This window comes from Sander lucioperca, chromosome 5 (genome assembly GCF_008315115.2).
Source record: "Sander lucioperca isolate FBNREF2018 chromosome 5, SLUC_FBN_1.2, whole genome shotgun sequence".
Classification (NCBI taxonomy): Eukaryota; Metazoa; Chordata; class Actinopteri; order Perciformes; family Percidae; genus Sander; species Sander lucioperca.
The window spans coordinates 11455077-11477358 of record NC_050177.1 but is presented as its reverse complement, the minus strand read 5'-3'; the positions used below and the strand labels follow the sequence as shown (position 1 = coordinate 11477358).

At 40.4% G+C, this 22282-nt stretch overlaps 3 protein-coding genes across 3 annotated transcripts; all 3 read right to left on the bottom strand.

Moving 5' to 3' along the window:
• Window positions 1–5437: 5437 nt before the first annotated feature.
• LOC116050787 (extracellular calcium-sensing receptor-like) lies at window positions 5438–9300 on the bottom strand. Its single transcript, XM_031301001.2, has 6 exons — window positions 9135–9300; window positions 8643–8940; window positions 7683–8477; window positions 7283–7510; window positions 6982–7105; window positions 5438–6396 (listed from the first exon to the last, which is right to left on the bottom strand). The coding sequence occupies exons 1-6, from the start codon at window positions 9221–9223 to the stop codon at window positions 5489–5491; spliced, it is 2442 nt and encodes an 813-aa protein (XP_031156861.1). The 5' UTR covers window positions 9224–9300; the 3' UTR covers window positions 5438–5488.
• A 3860-nt stretch (window positions 9301–13160) lies between these two features.
• LOC116050789 (extracellular calcium-sensing receptor-like) lies at window positions 13161–16121 on the bottom strand. The gene is made up of 5 exons (XM_031301002.1): window positions 15855–16121; window positions 14878–15702; window positions 14557–14787; window positions 14207–14330; window positions 13161–14074 (listed from the first exon to the last, which is right to left on the bottom strand). Exons 1-5 carry the CDS (start codon window positions 16104–16106, stop codon window positions 13161–13163), a joined length of 2346 nt encoding a protein of 781 aa, XP_031156862.1. The 5' UTR covers window positions 16107–16121.
• A 1111-nt stretch (window positions 16122–17232) lies between these two features.
• Window positions 17233–20815, bottom strand: LOC116050851 (extracellular calcium-sensing receptor-like). The gene is made up of 6 exons (XM_031301077.1): window positions 20595–20815; window positions 20216–20504; window positions 19031–19837; window positions 18710–18937; window positions 18253–18376; window positions 17233–18128 (listed from the first exon to the last, which is right to left on the bottom strand). The coding sequence occupies exons 1-6, from the start codon at window positions 20813–20815 to the stop codon at window positions 17233–17235; spliced, it is 2565 nt and encodes an 854-aa protein (XP_031156937.1).
• Between the last annotated feature and the right edge of the window lie 1467 nt (window positions 20816–22282).

Genomic DNA, 22282 nt, shown 5'->3' with positions numbered 1-22282 from the left:
TTCCTTTAGACAATAATATACTTCCAACTTTGTGGCATCAGTTTGGTGAAGGCCATTCCTTCTTTTAACATGACAATGTGGTCCAGGTCTATGATAATGGGAGGTTGGCATTGTTGAATATGAGTGGCCTGCACATAGTCCTGTTCTCAACCCCCTCAGAAAACGTTGGTTTCAACTTTTGGTTTGGTTGTAAAACAGAGCCAGGCCATATCGCCCAACATCAGTGACCAACCGTTCTAATAAATCTGACTGAATGGGAGGAAATCCCTGCAGTCAAGTCTTCACAGAAGAGTGTTGTAGCTACATAACGTGCCCATGGTGTTGGAGTGATATGTTCAACAGTTATACAGGAGTGTAAAGTTTTGGGTAAACATAACTTTGGCCATGTCATGCAGATAGATAGATAAATTGTGGTTTGGATTAAAATAAGTACGTTATTTTACGTTATTTTAAAATAAGTCAACGTTAACTTTTTGTTTCACACAGGACACTGAAAGCGGTCTCCTGGGTGAAAGTCCTGTGTTTGTTTTCATCCACCCTGAGGGCCACTGACCAAGCTGTCATATTTGATTAGTTGGAAGTGAGAACAAGTTGGTCATGTAGATAGAATAGATAGACACGGAAAAAAGGAACAAGGGGAGAAGAGGAAAGGCCACAGTGTCGGATCCTTTCTTTCAAAAAACAGTATATTTTATTTCAGAATGGAAGTAAAATTGTGTAGATCCAGAAAAGATATGTTATTACTAATAGTCACCTTCTTTGATCGCTTGGTTCAGATCACTTGACTAAAACATTGTAAAATGTTTCATAACATATATTTGCAAGTTATTATCAAAACTAAACTGTATTATCTATTTTAGGAATTGATCTGACATCTAATGGGTTGTTTTCTGTCAACCATTCAGCACATCACATGAAGAGTTGATTTCCATTGCCACATTTTAAAAACAAAGGCATAGAAACTTTTATTTAATGTCTTTCTTTCTTTAATGCATTATTGATTTTGTTAAGTTTAAAAGGCAGCATCATGGTCAAATGCTCCAGGGCACAGTCTTGAGGGGATCATGATGCAACAGCCCTGATGGGAAGTTTACAGTGTGGGCTGAGAAGACAGGTGTGGAGGCACATTGGAGACACTTTGAACTCTAGAGGGAGTTTTTTAGTTCGTTAGAGTGGGAAGAGTGGGAAGAGCCTGAGGATTAGGTCGGTATGCATGATGCACATGCACTTCACCACATGTGCTCCTACTAAATCAGCCCCCAAAAGACACAACCTCTGGAGAGGTCTAAAGTGTTTCATAAACTAACAAGAATCTAACAACAATTTGTTTTTAATTAAAGAGGTCCTAAGAGGTATACCAGCTGACTATTAAACATATCTTTGACTGAAAAATAACAATAACACCAAATTAAATGTCACATGGTAAATCAGGCGTGTTGAAATGTTTATTTTGATCCATAAGAATGGAGAATGTGACATGTAGAGTCAAAATAATAATAAGAAAAATAAATGTACACGTGCAAAAATCAGGTACCTTTATTTTACTGTATGGATGCGGTGGATGATTGTGTAAAACACATATTACCATACACACATAGTAGTAATATATTGTTTTCACATTTACAGATTTTATCATTTACACGGTTAAATCTCACTGGCCAGTACAGATATATTCGGGGAAACAAATCAGCTCGCATTAGTAAAATTAAGATGTCTGATCACTGTTTGTGTCTGTGTTTGCAATTGCATTGTTTCAAATGTCAATTGTCGGCCTTAAAATTACAGCAGTTTAAGCTGTATTTTAATGAGCCTCGGGAGTATACCTCATGTACTTTTGAGTTTGTATTACTGTACCATGCTTACACTTACTGCTTTAACAAAAATGCAAAAAACATAAAACACAAACATGTTGCTGTTACTTTTGCATGTTAGCATGCTTACATTTAGGGGTTCATCAGTGCCACTTGTTAGACATTTACATTTTTTTCCAACTGCTTACAAACGTTTTCAAAACTATGTCTCCTTTTTTCAAAACTCTACACACAATTCCCAAAACTGCACACCCAAAATGCAAAATGCCTCACATATCCTTCAAAATGAAACACTGCATTCAAAATACCATAAACACATCTCAAAATGAAGCATTTGCATCAAACGGCAAACACTTTTTTCATAATAGTAAATCTTTGGATATACCATGTACACACTGTTAATGTGTAAATCTACACCTCTCTTGTCTTTCATAGGCCTATATCTACATTTACAATGTTGTAGAGTGAAAGTAATCTGCTGAAAGTGGTTGAAAAGTGCACTGTAAAAAACAATGTAATGTTGTAATTGTCAAAACAGGTAATCTGACCTTTGACCTCTGTATAGGCCTATACTAAAGCAGTGATTGGTTAGTGTTCAGTTATGACATAATGTGTTTGCACATGTGAGGAGTGTGTGTGTGCCCTGGTAAATAAGTGTAGCATTTTGATTGGTTGTGTTTAGAAAAGGAAAGCAAGTCACTTCCTGTTAGATTTTTGTGTCTTAGGTAGAGAATTGTGTGTTGTGTTTTGAAAAAAGTGTTTTATGCAATTGAAAAAAAGGCTGAGAAATAGCTTATGGTTTTGGAGATTTGCTGTGTAATTTTGCAAAAATCGCAAAAATTGTGTGACATGAAAAGATTTTGTGTGTAAGCAGTTGAAAAAAACTGTAATATATTGTAATTGTGAAAACTGGAAAAGGACTGAGCATCAGCCAACAAAGTATAGAAATTTCTATAGCTCACTGAGATTCTCTGAATTAGTCTGTGTTGTTAAAATCTGTTCATCTTTATCTTAAATGAATTGTAGGGTTCTAGATACATAGAGTCACAGACTATGCCTAAAGAATTTTATTGTGTTTATCTTTAATTAAGAATTCATGAACTCTGATACATTGAATCATATGCTAACATTGACAAATACATTTTGAAATGTGTACTACACAACAATTTTGTTATGTACTGTAATATAAAACTACTATTGAATTCATTTTTTTTATGGCTGTGAAAAGCAAGAAAAAAAGAATGCATATTTCATGCAATATTTTAATTGTATTTCCGTTTTGTTGATACTGTACATATTGTACAAATGGAAAAAAATGTATTATTTAAGTACAAGCATTTAACATGTAGGTTCCTGACCTTGGGATCCAGACAGTAGGCCTATACAGTGACAAAAATATAAACCTTGAAAAGGTTGATCATTTTATGAGCCCATTACATGAGCTTTACATTAGCTTCCGCATTACAGGGTTTTTTTTTATTAAAGGGGTGATTGAATGCAAAACCGATTTTACCTTGTCATAGTTGAATAATGACAGTTTAGTGGGTAACTAGGACATATATAGAACCTCAAAATCCCATTGACACCTCTTTCCTCTGCAAATCTCACAATTTGAAACTGCCTCTGAAAACGGGCAAATCTCAGCGAGCATCCTCCTCATTTGGCTCTAGTCTCTATCTTTGTCACGCCCAAACATTTACATAGGCTACACCACTGACCTGAGGTCAGCGTAGTCTTCTGAATAGGTCGCGCAGATCTCAGAAATTGTATACATTGTTCATCTGCTATTTTACCACTAAATTCACTTCTGAGACTTTTTTATGCGAGAAATCAACTATGTAGAGGTCAAATATGGGCCGTTTTACGAAAATTGATGTCTAATTGCAAATTTTGTCCGACTGTGTGTCGGAGTTCAGCGGCCGGTGCTGCCTGTGTTGCTGCCTCGCCGTCCGGCCTGCCTTCCTTCACAGACCCCGGCCTGCTGTGAGGTAGATGGAGCTCCATCCGCTGGCAGCCCACGGCACTCCATACTCATGAAAAGTCACCGTTTTTTGGGTTAATGGACTACCAAACGCCGCTGCCCTGACAGAGCTCTAGGGCCTGCAGCTCCCCTCTTCCTGCTAAATGGCATGTGTGTGTGAGAGTGAGAGCGCAGTCAGCAAGCTTGTTACGCCAGCAATCTCTTACCACAGGTTCCAGTTAATCTTATAATGTGTGTAATTATAATGTGTTGAGTTATTTACAAACAATCGGGGAAATAAACGCCTCTTGTCCGCGAGTCTCATTGATAGAGCCTGTGGCTGGATGGAGCTCTATCAATGAGAGCAAGCTAGCCTCCTCTTAGAATTCCTCTGAAATTCCCAAAAATGCATTCAATTGAAATCGGACACCATTGTTAGCTTTAAAAGACCTTGGGGTAGATGTTATATAAGTGGCGTGACGAAATTCAAACTGTAAATATACTCTAATTACGCCGAAAATTAAGCTAACTAGCTGCGATCTGTACACATAGGATTGAAGGGACAGTCGCAGCTAACGAAAACCCTAATGTTCACAAAAATGCATTAAATTGAAATCGGACACCATTGTTAGCTTTATAAGACCTTGGGGTAAATGTTATATAAGTGGCGTGATGAAACTCAAACTGTAAATATACTCTAATTACGCCAAAAATTAAGCTAACTAGCTGCGATGTGTACACAAAGGATTGAAGGGACAGTAGCAGCTAACGAAACCCCTAGCTAATGTTAACAAAAATGCATTAAATTGAAATCGGACACTAGTGTTAGCTTTATAAGACCTTGGGTTAGATGTTATATAAGTGCCGTGATGAAATTCAAACTGTAAATATAGCTACTCTAGTTATGCCGGCAGCTGGCAGCCAGCCAGCTCCGCGAAGCTCCATGGAGCTCCACGGAGCCCCGAGTATTCCAGTAGTCCAGTACCCAGGGAAACGGTGACTTTCACTGGGTATGGAGGTTGCCGCTTTCTCGTCAGACTGTGTGGAGCTCCTAGCTAAAGTCCGACACGTCTTACCAAATTTGCAATTAGCCATCAATTTTCATAAAACGGCCCATATTTGAGCTTTATATAGTTGATTTCTCGCTTAAAAAAGTCTCAGAAGTGAATTTAATAACGAAATAGCCCGACAAACAATGTATAACTTTGCAGTGTCTGAAATATGAGACCTGCTGTCTTGTCTCCAATGTGTTTCTATGGGGTTCGCTCAAACCAATCAGCGCGCAGCTCATCTAAATATTCATGAGCATACCATATTTGGAAGAAAAGCTCTCTGGGCTCTTCAAATATATATATATATATATATATATATATATATATATATATATATATATATATATATATATATTCACAGGGTAGTTAAGGGCCTAATAAAATAGCATTCGGGCAATTTTCAGCCCAACCAATGTTACATACCCTATTAGGAGACCTTAAGGAACAGTGTAAAATACCCTATATAATCATTCTATCACCCCTTTAAAAACTGTGTGCCACCTGCAGACATTGCTTGTGCTTGACAGCCTCAATGGTGGGGAGTGGAGATCGGTGATGCATCAGGCATTTTTAATTAAGATAGATGTCTACTTGACAGTCTGCTTAACAAATGATTATAATGGCATAAAAAGCCTTTGCCGCCATATTATTTTAGGGTTTCATAATTATTTTGGTACCCCCTTCCCCATTATATTCTTTTTTGTATTCTTCTCTGGTTTCAGTAAGATAATATAACATTTTGGAATGAAAATACAAAAGAGCAGTCCAAAACTGGAGGCCAGAATAGCAAATATCTCTACAGCAACACTGAACTTCCCAGGAGAGCTGACATACGCTGGGATAAAAGTGATCCATACTGCGCAGAATATCAGCATGCTAAAGGTGATGAATTTGGCTTCATTAAAATTATCAGGCAGTTTCCGGGCCAGAAAAGCAAGAATGAAACATAACATGGCCAGAAGTCCTATGTACCCAAGTACAGCCCAAAAACCAACAGCTGAGCCCAGAGCACACTCTAAGATGATTTTGTCCTTGAATATCTTAAGATTCTTAAATGGAAAAGGAGGAGAAATTGTTAACCAGAGGATACATATGATAACTTGTATAACAGTGAAGCCCACAACACTGAGTTTCTGCTGTGCAGGCCCAAACCATTTCATGACATTACTACCTGGAAGTGTGGCCCTGAAGGCCATCAACACCACTATAGTTTTCCCCAGAACACAAGAGATACAGAGGACAAAGGTGATGCCGAATGCTGTGTGTCGCAGCATGCAGGACCACTCAGAGGGCCGGCCTATGAACGTCAGAGAACACAGGAAACACAGAGTGAGGGCGAAAAGAAGCAGGAAGCTCAGCTCAGAGTTGTTGGCCCTGACAATAGGAGTTTTCCTGTATCTGAAGAAAATGAATGCTACAACAGCAGTGATGCATGTTCCAACTAAGGATGCGGCAGTGAGCAGCGATCCCATAATCTCTTCATATGATAGAAACTCTGCCTCCTTCTTCACACAAGCGTCTCTTCTCTCATTTGACCAGAACTCAGGGTGACATCGCACACATGTGATAGAATCTGAAACAGCAGTTATTAGACTTTCTCAGTACATTTGTCTTTTGTTTTGTCTCAACCTTACATCTTTTCTTTGCATATAAGACTGATAAGATTGCATTGTTTCGTCATAAATGATTTGGATTTCATAAAGACTGGTGGCCCCAGAAATATTTCATAGTTCCATAGTTTTATGAGCCATAACTACATTTTAAGGAATTCTATAAAGTTGTAATATATAGGCTAGTTGAAAACTAGGAAAATATGAGATTTAAGGGGTCACAGACTTTGGTTTCTGATTTTACAGTTAATGTTAATAAACTGATGTGCATAATCTAATACTGGTACAGTTAACATTTTGAGTCCCACAACAATCCTGTTTTAATGTCTTATGTGTCTGTATATATACATGTTAGGTGATTAATTGTTCTTCAATAGGCTAGTTGTCATTTTCCTTAAAACAGACAAATATATAGCTTTATTTTGAATATTGCTTATTATGCAACTCTTGATGGGGGACCAGCGATTGTATAAGGATGGCCATGTATTTTGAGTGAGCTGACCCTTTAATGATCATTTTTATAACTTTCAACAGATAAATTACTGTACCTGTAATGTTGCTTATTTCTCCTTCTGCGCATGTTAAACAGTCATAGCAGCAGACAGGCTTTCCTTTCTGGAGAACCTTGCGAGTTCCTGGAGGACATTTCTCACTGCAAACTGACAAAGGCACCTGCATGAAAAAAAAAAAAAAACAATTATAAGGAAAATGTATGGGCATTCACTTTGACAAGGTGTTGGCTTTGCAAGCCAAGCATTATTATATAATAACTATAGCTAATAACTTATTGAAAGTTTTAATTTGAAATTTACAGTAATTAACAGTTACAGTGATACCATTGCAGCTTACCTGTTGTGAGTTCTGTGCCCAAATTACAGACTTATTTTGCAGATTCAGCTGTTTGTCTGCAGGTAAAGACGCATCATAAAGACCAACTGTGACAAAGTCCACAATACCATGTTCTGTTGGCTGCCAGTTTATAATTTCATACTTTGCTGCTGGGTCTCCATTCTCATTAAAGTAAACCTCATCTCCTTCCTTAGTTTTGAACTGAATCATTTTTATGTGCTGTAAAATCTAAGAAGATATGTATCCATATGTATTATTATCTGACAAACATGTTGTAGCCCTATTGGCTAACAGCATGATAGACTGACTGCAACTATTTTATTTCACATTTTAAAATGTTTTCCTTGTTAATGTAACTTACTGTAAAAACTATCATTTAAGTAGTTTGTTTTCAACTCACCGTAAATGGATCTAGCTGCACCTTGTTGTTACAGGTTTTGTTACAGCTGAGAATATTATGAAGTGCGTGGGCCACAGCATACACTCCTTTATAGACATTGTAAAAGATAGGCATGAGCGACATATCAATGAAGCTGTTTTGCACTCCAGTCAGATCTTCATGGCCAGTACATTCTCTCTGATTCCCTGCTGAAGATTTTGACTGTTTGAACTTACAGCTAAATAATGTCTCCCAAAACTCTGAAAACATTTCATTACTAGATGAATTAAGTGGCTTCACATCCAACATGAACTCTCTCATACCACTGACATGTGCTTTGGGGATGGACAGGCCTATGGCACCATCTAGAATGTGATTCTTATCCATCACTGCAGTGTGGGAATCAGAGATCCAGGCCTCAGTGCCTACCCACTGGTACCCAGTCAAGTTGTGGTTAGACATCTCAGATATTATTATATCAATATCCATGTGGGAGAGAAAAGTGACTATCACCTTGGAAGTGGAAGCCTTGATGATGTCAATTATCTTTTGTATTTTGTCAGGTGGATCTGTTCTAAAGAAAGATACAGAGTACTCCAGACAGATGCCCAGATGCTGGGCAGTTTCTGTGAATATAGCCATGCCATTATTGCCATAATCCTCATTTGATCTAATAGCTCCAACCCAAGTCCAACCAAAGTGCCACACCAACTGGGCCAGGGCTCTGCTCTGGTAGTAATCACTGGGTATTGTTCTGAGAAAGGATGGGTACTTGATTTTATCGCTCAGACAAGCACAGGTAGCAAAGTGACTGATCTAAAAGAAAGAAGAAATTATATCACAATATGAAGATAGAAAAGTAAAACGTTTTCACAGCACACTGTCATTCTTTTAAAATCCCTTTTTTTCTATGACCATGTGGAATAATTACAATACATATATTTGTACATATAAGCTTTTATTTTCTCCATTCTTACCCACCATTGGGATGTGAAAGGGTCCGATGACAGTAGCTACAGCCATGCAAGGAGAGGAAGAGGTCTCTCCCATAATGGCCTGCACTTGTGCAGGTCTGGTACATGGTGCCTCGAAGGGTGCAGATAATATCTGATTACCATTGGCCAAGGCCAGTGCAACCCTCACACTTCTGGCAATGGAGCCACAGACATCATAGATCTTATAGCCCAGAGAGATACCAGGCAGTATGTCTGTGCTGTTATTAATCTCCTCTATGGCAAAGAGCATAGCCTGGGCATACTGTAAATCTCTGAAATTGAAACTTGATGTGGACAGTTATAAATAGTTGGAATTGCAAAGAATATATTGTGAAACAGTAGCACAGCAAATAAAAAAATGAACACACAATAGGGACTATTTCTCATTGTTATACACAGCTTGATAACTTCTTTGTATCTGTACCCCATTCCACTTAAATATTTCAAATCTAAATAGATTTATATGTAAAACATTTACCTGGTGCATTCCAGTGGCAGGGGTTTGTGCCTGTAGGTGTCCTGTCTGTTTATCCAGCTGCTGTGGAAAGAGAAGATTCCCCCCAACATAATGTCCCCATTCTTAAATAGCTGGGGGTTCTCAGGATCTCCTCTCTGCCTGCACACCGGCTCCTCAGCCTGAGAGAAAGATGCCACCAGCAACAGCTGTAAGAGTGCCCAACCCTGCTCTGGCCACCTTTGTGTGGACGTCATACTGTCTAAGAAAGCTAAATCACTGGGTGGCATCACATTCATGTAAATCATAAGCTTTCACTGGTATTTATATATTTTTGCAGCATAACATATAATAATGGAACTATGATACAGTAGCAGGCGGGGCTAGAGGAAGGTGGTGCCCAAACAGAAAAAAATATTTTTTGGGCCTTAGCAGCCTGGTATCACCAAGTGGCATATGAATAGCACGCCAATTTCTGAAGTCATTTTGATTGTCATCACAAAAACTTTTTTATTTTCACGTGTTATTTCATGCCATTTAGTCGTGTGTGTCATCTCAAAACGTACAATATGTAATGTTCTGCCTTTAGGGTTCTCTCAATCAAAACAATGGATGTACAGACTTTTGATGACGTGAACATGAAGTTGCATGGGATTATGGGAGTTGTTGTCCTTATTGTTAAACACCATTGCCGAATAAAATGTATCTGTTCACGGACAAGTTTATCTACTAAAGTTGTATTCTCGTTTCGTACGAAAAAATGAATTAACACTAGTTCAGTTGTGGATTTATCGTTCTGGAATTATTGCGCAATGTCTCTGAAAAGACAGTTGCAGGCTGGATTTCAAAGCTTCGGAAATACGATCACACTGAGGACCTCTTTGGAAAGGCTCAAACAGTTGTTAGCTTTCATGCTAAACAATCAGAATGACGCTAGCTTGAAGTGATGCAGAGATATTGAACATTGCATAACTTAATTTATGGATTCATCATTATGGATTCTATTTCGTATAGGCTTCGCCCTTTGGCCGCCTACGTGACCGCGGCACGGAACAACATCGCTCTGCTGTCCTATGCTGTCTCCGCCATGACCGCCAAGCCTTTGGCTCTCCTCTGGAGCTAGCGACATCTGGCTGCACATGTCACAGTAGAACATCTGCCTGTACAGGTCACAGCTCCCAGCCAACAACAGACGTGAGCTCTTGGACGGCCCCATAGCCCCTGGTGAGTTGTTTGGACCACACCTTTAAGCAGCCACGAGCCAAGTAGTGGAAAGGATGCGGAAACGTTCGGCCAGCCTCGGTCACAACATTGGCACCAAGATGCCAGCTCGGGGCACATCCCTGCTGCGGCCGCACCTCCCCAAGCCCTGGCTCCTGCGTACCACCTTCTCCCCCTGCAGCGCTATCCCCTGCCAACCGTCAAACCGACACGGCCATAAGGCCCGGCGGGCAGCAGCCACCTGGTCCAATCCACCCCTGAGCCGCCTCACACGTCGGCTAGGAGAGTGAGTGACTTATGCGCGCTGTCGGTCTCACCGTCCTGCCTCTCTATTAGAGAGGACAGAAGCACGGCTACTTTACAGCCAAATCCCTCATTCATGCCGAAAGTCATAATGAACTCTTTTCGGACAAAAATTTCTTCCTTTGAGGGTTCTCCTGCTACCTCATAACAGAGAAGCGGAATAAGCGTCTCACTGAGTCTGCCCAGTGCGCACGTTATCTCAGTATGTTTAACGCACGGCAGACATCAGGTGGACACAGCAGCTGTTCGTTCACTATAGAGAACACTCACAAGGCGCAGCTCTTTCGAAACAGCGGCTGTGTGAGGTTATCACCCACGCCTATAGTGGACAGGGAGTGGCATCTGGGCACACTCCACAAGAACATTATCAGCACCCATAGCCCTCCTCAGAGGTATGACAGTGGCCGACATCTGTGCAGCGGCGTCGTGGGCATCTCTGTGCCTTTTTTCATCCGCTTTGATTGCGCAATGTGTTTCCATGATTCACTCAGTCTTATCCGCAGGATAACGGCAGGAGATGCGCTCTTAGATCTAGTATACCATCGTCTCCATCCTCCTGCACCTGCAGTGCCTGTGAGGAATGCACTTTGCATTAATTAATGATGATATTAATCTTTAATCATGGAGCACCTTCAAAATCCATGCGGCAGGGCCTCAGAACGTTAAGCAGGCCAGTCATGGAGATATCAGGTTTTTAAGAAAACAATATACATTTTGATACGTAAAAAACCTGTACAATGTGAGTAGGAAGAGGAGCTAGTCTATGCTATCTGTTTGTGGATTTTGGTGTCACAAGTGGCATTGACTACATCAGCTTCGCCCTAAACCCAATAGCAACAGCTCTTAGAGGACGAAGCCTATACGAAATAGAATGATAGTTACGTATTGTAACTCCAGACTCTATGAGTATAGGCATAGCCCTTCACTAACATTGGCTGAAGAAAAATGCTGATATTGGGAGCACATCTCTGGTTGCGCAGCTGTAATATACAGTAACTGCAACGTAAGAGAGGCCCATGCAGGGCACAAGGGAGCAAAAGAAATCTTTACAACAGCGCATGCCCAAGGGATAAACCCAATAGCAACAGCTTTTAGGGGGCTATGCCAATACTCATAGAATCTGGAGTTACAATACGTAACTATTGTTTGTTATATGAAGAAACTAGTTCCAGGCTGGATTAAAAAACTTCTGGATTACGATCACACGGAAGACCTCATTGAAACAGTGCATCTCTTTGCTTCTAAACAAAAAGTAAAGAAAGTCTCTAGCTGCATTGATACGGAGATATTAAACATGACACAAAACGTGTTTGTGTAGTAGTCCTCAGGGGCTTAAAAGTGGCGTGCTATTTATACGTCTTCCCATGAGGTCACGTTGACCTGAACATATTTCAAATATCTTAATTACCCACGACAAGGAGGTTTTGTTTTTGGTTTGGTTTTCCTTTTGTTTGTTGGTCTGTTTTTGTTTTTGTCAGCAGAAAAACAATTGGTACAATTTTAATAAAACTTTGTGTAAGGGTGTAGCATGGGCCCTGGAAGATCCCATTACATTTTGGAGCAGATTCAAATCTGGGATACACAAATAATTTTTCACTTTCATTAACATTGTAAGATGGGTAGTTGTGCTGCATTCTGGTGTCGGAATAATCACCATTCTATAGCTCATGCCTTGGCGGAGGTCTGTGCTCTTCAAGCGCCCTTCAGACTTTGAGTACAAGCGCAGTTATACTACAGTATAACAGATACACAGAGGACCAACTGGCTTGATCCTAACTAGCACTGTGTGTGGGAAGCTGCACGACTGGTGTGCATAAGCCAACAAAATATAGAAATGTGTGTAGCTAACGGACATTTTCTGAATGAGCCTCTCTCTCGTGTTAGAAGATCATAGGCCTACGAGTTTAAATTATGTTTAATTAAGAATGTATGATTTACTGATATGTTAAATCATACACTGAATCAATGATCCATTCTGAAATGATTAAGTCTCTGTAATGTGTACTGCTTTTCACTGTTTTTCTGTTTACTGTGTATGTATGTACGTTTTTTTTACTGTAATGTGTACTACTACGGAGTTAATGAATATTTTCTCATGGCTGTGAAAAGCAACACAAAAAGAGTGCACGTTTCATGCAATATTTTTATTTTATTTCTGTTTTGTTGATACATATAGTTTAAATGCAAAAATGTATTATTTTAAAATATTCATGTTGCAGTGGGAATAGATCCACAGAGGTACAAATATAAACAGTTGAAAAGGTTGAGCCCAGTACATTGGAAAACATTGCTGCATGACAGGTTTTGTTTGTATTTATCTGTATTTAATCAATTAAATCCATTTTCAAGTCATCTTAGTCACTGATGTACAGACATCATAAGGATATTTTTGTGAAGCCTTTACTTCATGAACAATTGACAGTGTGACCTGAAAAGTTTCCACAGAAATGAATATATCTTGAGTATAAACTAATTGTGGAATTAGAAAAAAATTATAAAATAAATCTGCTGTGATTAACAAATTAATCAAAGTGTTCTTGGAGTCACTTTACACAACATATGTTTCCTTGTATTGTTCTCAGGCTTTAATAAAATGATGTAGCACTTGGGCAAAAAAATACAAAAGAGCATTCCATAACTTGAAGCTAGAATGGCAAATATCTCCACAGCCACAGTGAACTTCCCAGGAGAGCTGGCATATGCTGGGATAAAGGTGATCCAGACTGCACAGAATATCAACATGCTAAAAGTGATAAATTTGGCTTCATTGAAATTATCAGGCAGCTTTCGAGCCAGAAAAGCCAGCACAAAACATAACATAGCTAAGAGCCCAATGTATCCTAACACAGCCCAGAACCCTAGAGGTGACCCCAGGGCACACTCAAGAATAATTGTCTCTTCATAATGTTTCATATTTCTGAAGGGAAATGGAGGGTTGCTTGTCAGCCAAAGTGTGCAAATTAAAACCTGTATAAGAGTGAAAGTCAGAACACTGAGTCTCTGCTGTGTAGGCCCAAACCATTTCATCACATTGCTGCCTGGAAGTGTCGCTTTAAAGGCCATTAATACAACTATTGTTCTTCCCAGAACACAAGAGATACAGAGGACAAAGGTGATGCCGAATGCTGTGTGTCGCAGCATGCAGGACCACTCCGAGGGCCGGCCTATGAAGGTCAGAGAACACAGGAAACACAGAGTCAAGGAGAAGAGCAGCAGGAAGCTCAGCTCAGAGTTGTTGGCCCTAACAATCGGAGTCTGTCTGTAGTGGAAAAATATCAGGGCAATAGTCATCGCCAGGCAAGCACCGAAGACAGAAAAGGTGACCAACAGTGTACCCATCAATTCCCTGTAGGTGAGGAATTCAATAGCTTTCAAGTCACAGTTATTCCTCTCTTCATTGGGCTTGTACTCGGGATGGCATTTGTCACATTTCACTGCATCTGAAAGCATAAATATGTTTAGGCTGTACAGCACACACATCTTCAGATAGACCAGTAAAGTGCTGGCAGTGATTTTGCCCAACAGAAACACGATGAGTGCTAGAGTAAAGGCTAGGAATCCTGCTGTCTCACTTGTACTATTGCTGAACTCCCCGTCAGCACAGGTAATGCAATCAAAACAGCAGATAGGCTTGCCCTTGACAAAAGCCCGACGGGTCCCTGGCAAACAGCTCTTACTGCAAACAGACCTTGGTACCTGCATCACAGTGACAGCATTAAAAAACACATTGATAATAACTTCCAGACTCATAATCATGTTAATATGGTAATTAACTCAGCAGTTTATGCATTGCTTTTGGACATATTTATTTAGTGATCACAAGATCGTTGTTGATTAATTGTTGATTATTCACAATAAAAAAGAAACAGTGTGAAGTCCAAAAACATTTAAAAATGTGGGCAGGTTGTCCACATTTACTTACTTCAAGAATGTCACCTGCCCAGATGGCTTGCACATCTGCTTTCATCTCAAACTGCCGACCCTCAGGCTGGGAGGCATCATAGAAACCAATAGTTTCAAAGACTATGTAACCTGCCTCATCAATTTGCCAGTTTACCAGTGCATAACGAGCCACAGGGTCACCAAACTCATTAAAGAACACATTTTCACCCATCTTAGTAGTGAAATTGACCTGTGTCAGGTAATGCAGCACCTGCAGAGAAACAGTGATGTTGTTATTTAACTACATCATCATTAACGTATAGTTTTGATATAGGCACAGCATTTTGTGTTTTAGGTTTACCTGCCATGATTGGACATTTTCTCTATCAGCACAAGTGTTGTTCTCAAAAGGCCCCTGTCCGTTTTTGCAGGTAAACAACACGTCCAATGCATGAGCGACAGCGTATGTGGCCTTGTAAACATTATTTAGCAAACTGGCATCTGAAACATCTGTGAAACGCGTGTTTGTGTTCCACAGAGACTCCTTCCCAGTGCAGGCTGCGACTGAAACCTGAGCTTGAGTCTCTGCTTGGGGAGTCAGGGTGCAGCCAAACACAGTCTCCCAAAGCTCCACCAGTCCTTGGTCTCCAGGTGTGGTGGAGGGCCTGCTGTTAGCCAGGAACTCCTGCAGTCCAGGGATATGAGCATTTAGTGCTGCAAAGCCCACTGCCCCCTGCACCACAGCGTAGTTTACTGGCGAGGCGATATAGCGATAAGTGATCCAGCCCTCACTGCCCACCCACTGCAGGCCTGTCACATTCTGAGCATGAAGCTCCTTAAAAAGTATGTCAAGGTCTGTGCCATCAGCAAATGCCACTATTACCTTAGAGGTGGATTTCTTTATCATGTCAACCACCTCTAAGAACCATTTCCTGGGATCAGTTCTGTATATAGCCACTGAGTACTCAACACACACACCTTCCCTTTCTGCTGCTTCCAAGAATGTGGCCATGCCACCATTCCCATAGTCACTATTAGTTCTGATAGCCCCTACCCAGGTCCAGCCAAAGTATTTCACAAGCTTTGCTAGGGCTTTGCTTTGGTAAAAGTCACTAGGTATGGTTCTGAAGAAAGAGGGATAGTCTCTTCTGTTGCTGAGACATGCACATGTGGCTGAATGACTGATCTGAAACACAAATACAACAGAGAAATAGCTAATTTTGAGATGCCTTCAAACCCTAATATGAATCAATAAAACATTTTCACATATTATATTAAACCTCATTCAACAACACCAATTCATTTTTGGCAGAGAGCATGCATGCCCCCAACACTCACCACAGGTATATGGAAGGGTCCCATGGTGCGTGCAATACCTATTGTAGAGGTGGATGTTGTTTCCCCTATGACAGCATGCACATTTGACAGTTTACTACAGCTGCCTTCACCGCTGTCATACCTATTCATTAGGTTAAGCGATGCACTGATGGACAAAGGGATACTGGGACAGGAGTCAAAGATCCTGTAACCCAGTGTCACTCCGGGCAGCAGATCTGAGCTGTTGTTGATCTCCTCTATGGCAAATATCATAGTGTACGCATACTGAAGCTCTCCTGGGTCCAGTCTGAAAAAAAGAGAGGGACCAAATTGTACAATTTGTGAAAAGTAAAAAGAAATGTGAAACATACAATGATTTACACTTAAAACATGAATAAACAACATATTTTGTAATATTTAAATTGTAAATTTCCATGTTTTCTTTTCTTACCCTTCACACTGGATTGTTCCTGGGTTGACTTGGAGAGCTGGACTGACACTGACTGGGTTCTGATGAAAGGAGAAAATTCCTCCAATGTTGATGTCTCCCTCTTTAGAAAACTGAGAGACTTCTTTTCTCCCATATGTTTGACACATAGGCTTCCCTCCTCTGACAGTCAGAAGGGAAAGAAGTAGCATATCTGCTATCAGCAGCATAGTCGTTAACCTCAGTATTTACCACCCAAGGTCCAAAGATAAAACCTCTCAACTCTGAGCATTTTATAGGAAGTTTCTTCTAACTAGTACAAGCCACGGGGGCCTGGATGCAATGTAAATATTGTGTTTCTGTCCACCAATGGCACAACTTGTGGTGTGACTGACAGATGGATGGGCCTATTAGAGGGCCTACAACATTTGTATGACATATTTGTTTTTCTGCATTCATGGGGATATCTGAACTGTTGTTGTGTATTGAATATTCTATTTCAGTTAAGAATTTAAAATCTGAGCTAAATGAGAATAAAAAATGATTTAGGACATTGAGCCAACGTATGAAGGACATAATTTTCTCCTCAAAATAGAAAAAAAAACTATCCCAGTCCTAGTGTTACATTTAACAAGGAGCTGAATTTTAATCACACAAAACAAACTGAGAACTTTCACTTTAGAATTTCAGCTTCAGGGATAACACTGAAATTGTTTATTGCATTAAAAAGAAATTACTGCAAATATGGCCAGGCCCTCAGTGCGATAAGTGGGCACATTGTTTCCATTCAGCAAAGACCTACATGTAAACAAGCAAATGAGGCAGAAAATATCTTTAAGGCATTTATTGGACTTCTCTGGTCATGGTCTGCAAAGTCATATTTAACCCAAAGCTTTTAATAAGTTATGACTAAAATAGCAATTCAGACATTTAAGTGTTACCATTCTATATACTCGTTTATAGTGATTTTGATTAGTTTCTCCCCATCATATGTTTTTTAGTATTTTTCTCTGGTTTTAACAGTAAAATATAACATTTCGGCGCAAATATACAGAAGAGCAACCCAAAGCTAGAGGCCAGAATGGCAAATATCTCCACAGCTACAGTGAACTTCCCAGGAGAGCTGACATACGCTGGGATAAAAGTGACCCAAACTGCACAGAATATCAGCATGCTGAAGGTGATGAACTTAGCTTCATTGAAATTATCAGGCAGCTTTCGAGCCAGAAAAGCAAGGATGAAGCATAGCACAGCCAGGAGTCCTATGTACCCCAGCACAGCCCAGAACCCTATAGGTGAACCTAAATCACATTCTAGAATAATCCTTTCAGTGGCATGAGCTGTATTTTTGTAGGGAAATGGCGGGGCAAGAGTCAACCACAGCAAACAGACTAACACCTGCAGTAAAGTACAGCTAAGAACACTTGTTCTCTGAAACGGCGCAGAACACTGAGGAACTGTGTTTGCTGGCCTTTTCGCCTTAAAGGCAATCACCACTGCTATGGTTTTAGCCAAGATACAAGACATGCACAAGGCAAAGGTGATGCCGAATGCCGTGTGTCGCAGCATGCAGGACCACTCAGAGGGCCGGCCTATGAACGTCAGAGAACACAGGAAACACAGAGTCAAGGAGAAGAGCAGCAGGAAGCTCAGCTCAAAGTTACTGGCTTTGACAAGAGGTGTGTGACGAAACCAAAAGAAGACACATGACACCACCAGTGTTAAACTTGCTCCAAACAATGAGAAAGCAGTGAGCAGGACGCCCATGGTTTCTCCATAAGATAGGAACTCGATCACCTTTGGAACACATTGGCTGTGGTCTTCATTTGACCAGTACTCCAGTTGACACCGTGAGCACTCGGCAGAATCTGAATGGGAAACATGAAACACTGAAATGTGTTCATGCTGTATTTAGTGAAATATATATGAGATATACTGGGAAGTATTGTGTATATAGCATAATAAATTGCAGATAGGAAAGCTTCTACTCACTGCTGAAGTTGCTTATCTCCCCAGCAGCACAGGCGATACAGGAGAAACAGCAGATGGGTTTGCCTTTAATCACAGCCTGCCGGAAACCTGGCAGACAACTTTCACTGCAGACAGACTGTGGCCTCTGTAACAACATCACAACTCATCAGTTACTTAAAGTTTATTGCCCCTGTAAACCAAATCTGTAATATCATTGGTTCGATTTAATCAGCAAACTCTAGTTTAAGCTTCCTAGATCAGAAGAGAAACTTCTGGCACTTTGCACGTCAGTTTGCAAAACAAAGTCTACTTATATTTGTGTGTATTTTTTTTTTTTTTTTTTTTACTTTTATATAGTATGACTTCCTCAACAATGCAAAATGGACCTACTTCTAATTATGGAAATGGCTCAGGGAACAGTTATTACTTTAAAAATCAAGCTCCACTGTGAGTATTTAATACATAACAAGTTTGATACCTCCAGGGATTCGGCAGCCCATGTAGTGTTTATTCCGATCATGGTAAACTGCTTTCCATTTGGTAGTGAGGCGTCGTAGCTCCCTATAGCCACAAACACAATATCTCCTGCTTGGTTTCTCTGCCAGTTCACCAGCTCATACGTCGCTGTAGGGTCTCCATTTTCATCAAAGTACACTCTTTCTCCTGACTGAAGAGTGAAATTCACATCTTGGAGGTGTTTCACAACCTACCAACAGAGAACAGTGTTGTATAACTTAAAGTACAGGGAATTGTTAATTATTTCAAATTATTCACATAATTCATGAAGGCGATCTCTGACCTGTTTTGACTCTAAAGCATCTTTCCAGATACACGGGTGATTCACCGCTTCGCCACTTTGTCCACATTTTAACATGTTATGCATGGCATAAGCCACAGCATACACAGCCTTATACACATTGTTAGATATCCTTAGCTCTGACACATCTGTGAAAGGATTTTTGATGTCCTGTAGTCTCTCACTGCCAGAGCACTGGGTCTGACCATGCGGACTGGATTGCAAACTGCAACCAAATGTGGCTTCCCAGAACTCTCGCAGCAGATTATTATAAGGGTCTTGACTTGGGTTAACCTGCAAAAGAAACTCTCGCAGGCCTGTGATCTTTGATTTTCTGATGGTGAAGCCCAGAGACCCTGTCAGAATTCTTGAGTACCCTTTAGTGGCCAGATGACCTGCTGTAATCCAGGACTCACTGCCCACCCACTGCAGCCCAGTCAAGTTCTGCTTCAGAGCTTCCTCAAGCAGAATTTCCATCTCGCCCTGGGCCAGGAACGCAACTAATACCCTGGCACTGCCGCTTTGGATAACTCTGACTACCCTGGTAACCTGCTCACTTGGATCAGTCCTTGAGATGGCCTCTGAGTACTCAATACAAACCCCTTCCTGACTCGCAGCTGTGATAAATGTTGCCATGCCATTGTTACCATAATCATTGTCACTTCTAACTGCCCCAACCCATGTCCAGCCAAAGTGCTTTACCAGTTTTGCCAAGGCTCTGCTCTGATGGTAGTCACTAGGGATGGTTCTGAAGAAGGAGGGGTACTCCTTTTTGTTACTCAGACAAGCACAAGTGGCAAAGTGGCTGATCTAACAGAAAATAAAAAGAGGGAAACAAAAAACATTTCAAATTTAAGTGTATAAGTATTAAGTGACAAAAAGTAAGGGAAAATCTTTGTCTCAACATGTGTCTTTAGAGTCAATCTGCTGCATCTGTGCAAACCCTGGAAACCTTAATCACAACCTGAGCACAGACATGAAATTAACCAAAATACTAATCAGTTTATTTTATATAATGCAATATTATCTATAATATAATATATATATATATATATATATATATATATATATATATATATATATATATATATATATATGTTGATCATTAGACTGATCTAGATAAGCCTTTTGGAAAAAGGAACATGGTGAAATCAGTCAAAAACGAACACAAATATTACAAATATTTACCACTGGTATTTGGAAAATCCCTGAAATTTGTAGCATCGCAATGGCTGAGGAGGACTCAGAGGCTCCGACGATCGCATGAACAGATAAATGGCTGGAGCAGGTTTTTTCCAAAGTCCTTTCTGGCCCATTTATTAGACCCATCACTGCACGTGTTGAAGGCAGATTTGAACCACAGCCGTCAAATATCTTATAACCAATTGAAATATTGGGCAGCAGGGAGCTGCTATTGTTGATCTCCTCAATGGCAAACATCATTGTTTGGGCAAAACGAAATTCCCTAAAATTTATCCTGAAAAGAGTAAGAACAATTTTCCGACTTTATGTGACTTTTTTTCTGTCAAGAAACCAACAAATGAGAAAACAAGACAACAAACAGTACCTGGAGCATTTGAGAGGTTCTGGAGCATCTGTGAAGGTGAGCGGAGGACTTGATATTTGGCTATGGATGGAGAAAACTCCTCCAATAGTGATATCTCCTTCCTTAGATAACAGAGGAAACTCTGGGCTCCCCAGTATCTCACAGAGTGCAGTGTCTTCCTCTGCTCCAAAGGCTCCCACAAGAAGCACAAACAGTAACATTACATAGAGGCAGTCAAACATCTGGCACAAACATGTACATACAGACCTGTACTCTGTGATGTTTGATTATATTGCTGACCAAAACAATGTATCTCCTTTCATGGGCAGAGCTTTATACTCCTGCAGATGATGACGATTGAGGTCCTCTTAGCGAATCACTGTATAATGATGTCAGATCGCTTTGCTTTTTTTTTTCATTTGCGATGGTATATTCTGTTTTTAAGACCATTATGTCATTATTACTGTAATTTGTAAATTAAATTGTAGGAGGATGTGATGAGGGGGAACACATAATTTAAACCCACTTCAGTTGCAAACTGAGGATATCAAGAAGCTATTTGCCAAATCAATGAAAAGGGAAAAACGGGAAGTCAATTTAGAGTCAACAATTAACAATTATAAACACCAGCATGTCTTTGGACTATGGGAGGAAGCCAGAGAACACACCCTAACACAGGGAGAACATGCAATCTCTACATAGGGCCCAAGCCAGCCAGCGGGTTCCAACCCTGAATTGTGTTGTTGTGAGGTGTCACTGCACCACCTCAGACGAATAAGTGAACCAAAATGTGAGGTTGTGCATAAGGTTTCAGACCCACATACCAAAAATGAGTACACAAGAGTGTATTGCCCTGACACTAGTCTGGCTTTGCCAGACCATACTCCACAGCATTGCGGAGGAGGGTCTGGTTAGTCCACATAGCAATCCAGGATGCTGGAAAACGTGCTCTGGTTTATTGGCATTTCTTTAAACCATCGTTCAATCACAATCGTCATGGGCGGCGCTAAGCTCTGCAAGGAGCTGCTGCAAAATTAGCCTCAGGAAGGAACTTGTTTTGGTGAGCGGCCAGATTCCAAACTCTATAATCTCTCATGATAAATACTCAATTGCAATATTGTATTATGTATTGTGTTAGGATATCTTTAGAAAATGTAATAACACCAAAATGTACATTTTAACGAGTTTAATTATACATTTGACTGATTTGAGTAGTAATACGTGTTTCAATAATTAATTTCAATCAATTTCATACATATGTTTCAAAATATGGTGTGGAAATTCATTCAACTTAACTCATAACAGCCAAATAACCATTCAAAGTATCTTATTTGAACATTTAGCTATAACCTAACCTAACCTGGCACTGCCTCCGTTTTGGTGTCTGCTGCAGTGCGCAGCGCTGCTCAGACCGTGCGCCGCTGCCCTTTTTCCCTCCATAAACTCCGCTCTCAGCTCCTCTGCCAGTTGCTGCGTGAACTTCCTCCAGACAATTTTACTGCTGGTGCACTCCTTGGAGAGGATGTGTGCAATGATTCCAGCCAGTTTGAGGATGTATGAAGTTATATGAACATGTAGACAGCCACGGCCAACTACGTGTACCGCGCCTTTCACAGAGCGAGCTCCCGGTGTTTGCCTTCTGATTCAGAACAGAGTCCATCCACGCTGTAGTAGCCCACGTTACCGAGTCTGGCTTTGCCTTCGGCATC